We start from the raw sequence: 6,159 nt of genomic DNA, 5'->3' as shown, positions 1-6,159 counted from the left end.
TCCTCCAAACACAATTATCCAGTTAGTAGTTGGGGTCATACTCCACACTGACAGAGAATGCCAGTGTCTGTTAGTGACATTGTCTGGTAGATTAATCTATAAAATTAAAATGATAATAATTAATTTGTGTATGACACATTAATTGATTTGATATCTGGTTAATAAACACAATAACTAACTCACAGTTTTATAGTCTGCACACTGTGTTTTATGTAACACAAAGATCACATAATAAAATTAATAATACACAATATATTAGTAGACAAGTATACACAACTGAGTCTGTTATTATATCATGTGAGTCCTCAATTAAGAACTTACTAAGTGTCTGCATGTACACACATACACATACACATACTAATGACACACTAACACACATACATGTACATCTATACATGCATACACATATAAAGCTACATGTAAAGCATGCATAATTGCTCACACACATACACACACATGTACATGCTACATGTACACAAGATGTACGTGTTAGTACACACATACACATATTAAAACAAATGCACACATACACACAAATACATGTATGTACATACACAATCTACACAATGTATATAAAATACAATTTATTTTAATTCCAGCATTGACACTCTATCAATTGTCAATCCATCTTTACACACACACACACAGACACATGTATATTCACACATATTTAGGTAAAGCAACAAACACAAAACACAAAAACACACAAACACACATTCACACTAAAAACAGACACACACACACATACTGAATACCAGCATTATTCATCAGTAGTTTTCACTGAGTATCATAATATGTACATGTACATTACAAACCTCATGAGTTACAAATTTAGTTAATTACTTTATGTTTCATTATCAAGCATCATAATATAATACTTACCAGTTCTTTCCATTTTCTTTTGTTAATGTCCAGTAACCATACATCATAGGCACGTGATCCACCCACCACTAGTAAGTGTGGTCCTGAACTAGTGGTAATCAGTACACTGGAATGACCATATCTTCCATTAGGCCATTGCACTGATCCTCCAGGATTAGGTACTTCTAATATATCCTGAGAGAATAATAAAATAAAGTTTAATTGTAAATCCACAATTTGTAGTCAAATAAATTTCACAATCAAAACCCATCCTACAGTATTAACTCACCACTGATGTCTTAGTGAAACTTATCATATACAGTTTATTACTGTATTCATTACCAATAAAGCCTCCGAACATTACTGCAGTGTTATTAGTAACTGGTGTTAGAGTGAAGTCATCAATAGGAGGTGGTCTGTCTCCAGTAACAACAGGAGATATCCATTGATCTAATAATAATGTACAAACATTCATGTACACTTACTTACCACATACACACACATACATTATACACATTCATCATACATATGTATGTGTATATGTGTGTACATTATTATTCATACATACACATCATGCATAGACACACATCACTATCACATGATACACACACACACACACACACAGATACACTCATGTATGGATACACACACCATCACACACACCACACCTGTACACATGAAGGAGACGTCCAGGGGGTCTCCTTATTTCAAGATTACTAATCTATTCTGGTACATGTCAGTTATGATTGTTAATGAATAATTATACAAAACTCATGGAACATTGTATGTGGTTAATTTGTGACTTAATTGTGTGATACAGAACTTTATTAAAAATGATAATAAATAACATGAATCTACACACACACACACTCATGTCACATTAGCTTATGCATTGATACATGTACCATAGATAATAGAGTAAATGAAAGGGATTGGAAATGGAAGTGTGGGCGTGAGAAAACCTCTATTCATTTGCATTGTTGCTAAGTAAACAGAGGAGGGTTGGGATTTTTTGACCGATTTTGGAGTAAAAAATTGGGATTTTCTTGCTTTATTCTTGAATAACTCCAAGAGAATACAATTCATGCAAACAAAACTCACACACAATACTAACCAATGTTTATGCTTTGTATTAATATTTTTTGTTCAGTAAATCAATGCATTAGTAGCCGTATCACTCTTTAACTAGAAATACCATCTTTCCCCCTCTGAGAGACTCATTTTGTTCTTGAGCTACAAATAAGTATAACCATTTTAAAGAGCTTGAAATCTGCTATAGAATGAGCTAGCTAACTTGCATATTGATACAATGAAGCTTGAGTGTTTTACGAACGATAAAGTGTTTCAAAAACAGGCGACTTTGTGTACCTCTAACTGGTTGTAAAATGGCTTTTTGGACATAAAAACCTTGCTGCAGGTAGCTCTAAAGATTCTATGTGGAATAGGCTATATATCAAAAGCAAGCGCTATCCTGGAGCACCACAAATTTCCTTCAAAATCCTGTCAGAGCAACTTCACCAATGTAGGAGATGGGAAATCAATCAAAACACTGATGGCTGTCATGTGGTAACCCAACCAGCATTTCCTGTTGCTACGCCCCATTGCCAATCCTTTTCATTTACTCTATTATCTATGCATGTACATATACAAACATCACACACACACAGATACATGATAATACTCACACACACATAACATGCACATTATAGATACACGTCACATACACACGTCATACATTCATAAATTCTCACATACATTATATGCACTATCATACACAGACACATGACACACAGAGACACACTAACAAACATACTTAATTATTAACAATCTGTTTTATGTACATTAATATAATTATTCAGTTTGAAATACTCATCAACTATTGTGCATCAATGATGAGAATTACTGACCTGATGAAATCCTGTAATAATGTATCTCATTACATCTACCATCAGCTGAATACTGAGCATCAGGTTGCTTCGGAGTAATGATAGAAGATGAGCCAACTCCTCCAATTATTAAAAGATAGTCTTCACCATCAAAATGAGCTGATGCTATTCCACAGCAGGACTTCGTCACTGGACTGCTATCAGAACTAGAAGGAGAGAGTTCCCTCCACTTCAATGAATCCACATTGAAACAATGTAAGCTGTTTTGATAAGCACCAACACCAGATCCACCAAAATAATATATGTCCTTCCCAATAGCCACTGATGTATACCCATAGGTACCTGTTGGTGGGGTACCAGTAGTAGGTTTCTGGTCCCAAGCACCAGTTGGTAAGTGATACACCTCCATCACATCATAGTCTACTCCAGACCCGTACCCACCCCACATATATAGGTAGTCTCCTACCTTTACTGTGGAGTGGTTTCTTCTCTCCACTGGTTGATAGTCTATAGAGAACAAGAGGTACCAGTAACAGAGTAACAGTAATATAGTGATGAGTTAGAATAAGGACAGGATACAGAGGAGTAAAGTAAGTGAGAGAGTAAGAGAGACAAAGAATGAATGAAAGAGATACAAAGAGAAGAGAATAGTGGCCCTCACTGTCAGATGCCATTCTTGCAAAATACCAGCCCCACCCAAACTGTGCAACGTAAGACCACACCCATTTATCCATAAAATGAGTTCCAGTCGTGGTGCCAGTAGAAAATCTCCTGCTGGTTCTACTAGACTCAAACCAAATCCCAACTTCTTCAATTCTCCTAGTCAATGTGATGGGGTAGGTAAGGAGGGGAGTGTACCAGAATCCTTATTGAAAGAAGCTCGTAAAACCGGTTCACTGAACCTGTCAACTGAACAGGTAGGAGCCGGGCTGTGTGAGACTTGTAACATGTTTTTTAAATTCATCAAAAATGACAGAAATAAGTTTTTTTTCAATTTTCATTTTTATGACGCATTAATAAACATGTATGTATGAAAGTTAGTGGGTGAATGTGTATAATTACAGGGGCATTAGTGTTATTCCTCCTAAACTGTGGAGACTCAATATTGATCCTCCTGATGGTAGTACTGCTTCATTTGATGTTGATGAGAGATGGTGGGACCAGGTGGAACTGACTAGACTGGATCTATCATCTAACGAAATCAAAGAAATATCTGAAGATATTGAAAACTTTAATTCATTGTCAGTGCTTGAGGTGAGAATGAAAATATAAGATTTTAATATCATTATAATACATGTTTAGTGTACATGTATGTATGAATTAAATTGTAATAGCATGGTATACTGCATGGTTTGAGAGAACTCCCTTGAATGTTGTAGATTGTTTATAGTTTAGTTTGTTGTTTATTTTTGTATAAAGACTGATAATTATGTTTACATGTTGTGTGTTATTGTTATTATAGGTCCATTACAATGAGTTAACATGTCTACCTAATAATGTGATCAAACTGGATAAACTATCTAAAATATTTGCAAGGTAAATATTGTATCCACTCTCTACCATATGTACATGTATATCTCTCTCCATGCATACATGTACTTATCTGTCAGGTATTAAATTTTATAAATTGACAAAAATCATTTTAGTTTTGCTTTTTGGGTCATAAGGACATCAGAGTGAGAGAGAGAGGGGGAGAGATCTCAGCTTTTATTTCATGTGCTCCTCCTATTAGCTATACTGCATGGACAGTATTACCTCAATTGTCTTCATAACATTGTCCATTAATTGATACATGTACATGTACATGTGTATTTATAGTCATTTTCAGTTAATGATGCATGTACATGTACTGCATGTTTTTTGTTTTTCTTACTTTTAGCTGCTTCATTGTAGTTAACTTATTAATTTGCTAACTTGATTCGTACACTTTACTAATCCATGAAAACTGTACCTAAGCAGTGGCACACACAATTTGAAGGAAAAGTGATTGAATAACAGGAAACATTTCCTATCACCATGTACATATGTATTTTCTCTCCATTTTCTCATTTCTTTACTTGTTTCTTTTCTTTCTTCCCTTTCTTCTTTCTATTTTTCTTCCCTCCTTTTCCCTCCTCCCCCTCATTCTATTCCTTTCCTTCTTTCCTTTCTCTATGTATATCTCTCCCTCCCTCTCTTTCTATTATAGTCTCTCCTATATGTTAGGAAGGTTTGAGTCTCTTCATTACCTTCTTTTTGATGTTCTCCTCTTAACTAAATGAATGAGACCTGACATCCTCAGGAAAGGAACAGTATTGGTCCTCTAGTATCTCTTGTATTGAAGAACCAGGAGACCACATGTGACGGCCAACCTCTCCCTCGTCCCTCAAGATCCCCTCGTGACCATACAAGTGAGAGATCATGTGACTTTTGATGATAGTCATGTGATGTTGTATAGGTAAGGATGAGGAGTGGGTGGAGTGAGGGGAGGTGTTGTGAGAAAGGAAGTTGTGATGATGAAAGCTATGCTACCTCGTGAATAAGAATATTAATGTGTCTTTTAATAAGTACTGTATAGTCAAAGCCACTTTCATTTTTAACGTGTTTACCCTGTAACCATGTAACCATGTGGAAGAATAAAAATTATAGTAATAAACTTTTACCGCTGCTTTTATCTCAAATTCTTCTTTCCAAAATTTGGCATATTTTTCACTTTTGATATGTGTACATGTACACACGTAGCTCTAAAATTTAGTAATGAGAATTAGCTTAAACATTAAACAGCCGTTTTCTGAAAAATTCCCTGTACTATAGCCCATGGTTTTTTGTAAAAAATGGCTCCGAAATCACCCCCAATTTTTATTACATTCCCTGATGCATATTGATGTCCTTATGCTGTGTAGAAAATTTGAGTTGTTTCTGACAAGTGATTTTCGAGTTATGAGCATTTTTAAAAATAAGCCAATTTTTGAAAAATACCCAAGGCTATAATAGCCCATACTTTTTTGTAAAAAATGGCTCCGAAATCACCCCCAATTTTTGTTACATTTTCTGATACATATTAATGTCCTGATGCTGTGTAGAAATTTTGAGTTGTTTCCGACAAATAATTTTCAAGTTATGAGCATTTTTAGAAATAAGATTCAGACATTACAAGATGATAGACTCACTCACTTGTCTTCTCTCACTATATTAACTCTGAGAGAGAACAAACTAACAATGTGAGAATAGAATACACAATATAACAAATGTACAGTAACAATGATTAAGAACTAATAATAATAATAATAATAATAATAATAATAATAATAATAATAATAAGAGTAATTTATAATTACATGTACATGTATGAATGATTGTTAATGCACTGTTAATCCATAGATGATAGAGTAAATGACATTATCTATGGTTAATCTGTTATTGGCCATTGTTG

At 34.5% G+C, this 6,159-nt stretch overlaps 1 protein-coding gene and 2 long non-coding RNA genes across 4 annotated transcripts in view; 1 reads left to right on the top strand and 2 right to left on the bottom strand.

Annotated features, from left to right (window-relative positions):
• LOC105312742 (kelch domain-containing protein 4-like) overlaps positions 1–3,696 on the bottom strand; it is a gene marked incomplete at its 3' end in the record, with an annotated part of 6,297 nt that extends 2,601 nt beyond the window's left edge. The window contains exons 1-2 of the mRNA XM_011405617.2: positions 3,606–3,696; positions 2,802–3,254 (exon numbers count right to left, since the gene is read on the bottom strand). Of these exons, the coding sequence (XP_011403919.2) occupies positions 2,802–3,254; positions 3,606–3,696 (544 nt within the window). The remainder of the gene's footprint in view (positions 1–2,801; positions 3,255–3,605) is intronic.
• Positions 1,900–2,362, bottom strand: LOC109581878 (uncharacterized). Its single transcript, XR_002184807.1, has 2 exons — positions 2,156–2,362; positions 1,900–2,094 (listed from the first exon to the last, which is right to left on the bottom strand). It is a non-coding gene; the product is annotated as an uncharacterized LOC109581878 (long non-coding RNA).
• Positions 3,697–3,779: 83 nt separating the features above from the next.
• Positions 3,780–6,159, top strand: part of LOC105312741 (uncharacterized) — a 4,563-nt gene continuing 2,183 nt past the window's right edge. Inside the window, exons 1-4 of one of the 2 annotated variants that reach the window (XR_002184815.1) lie at positions 3,780–4,001; positions 4,210–4,283; positions 4,936–5,137; positions 5,185–5,261. This is a non-coding gene — a long non-coding RNA (uncharacterized LOC105312741). The remainder of the gene's footprint in view (positions 4,002–4,209; positions 4,284–4,935; positions 5,138–5,184; positions 5,262–6,159) is intronic. The other variant, XR_002184816.1, reaches the window with a different exon arrangement.

The sequence above is a fragment of the Amphimedon queenslandica genome, unplaced genomic scaffold, assembly GCF_000090795.2.
Source record: "Amphimedon queenslandica unplaced genomic scaffold, v1.1 AMPQUscaffold_13412, whole genome shotgun sequence".
Taxonomy (NCBI): Eukaryota; Metazoa; Porifera; class Demospongiae; order Haplosclerida; family Niphatidae; genus Amphimedon; species Amphimedon queenslandica.
The sequence above is the reverse complement of the archived record's forward strand: the minus strand, read 5'-3'. Positions and strand labels throughout refer to the sequence as shown.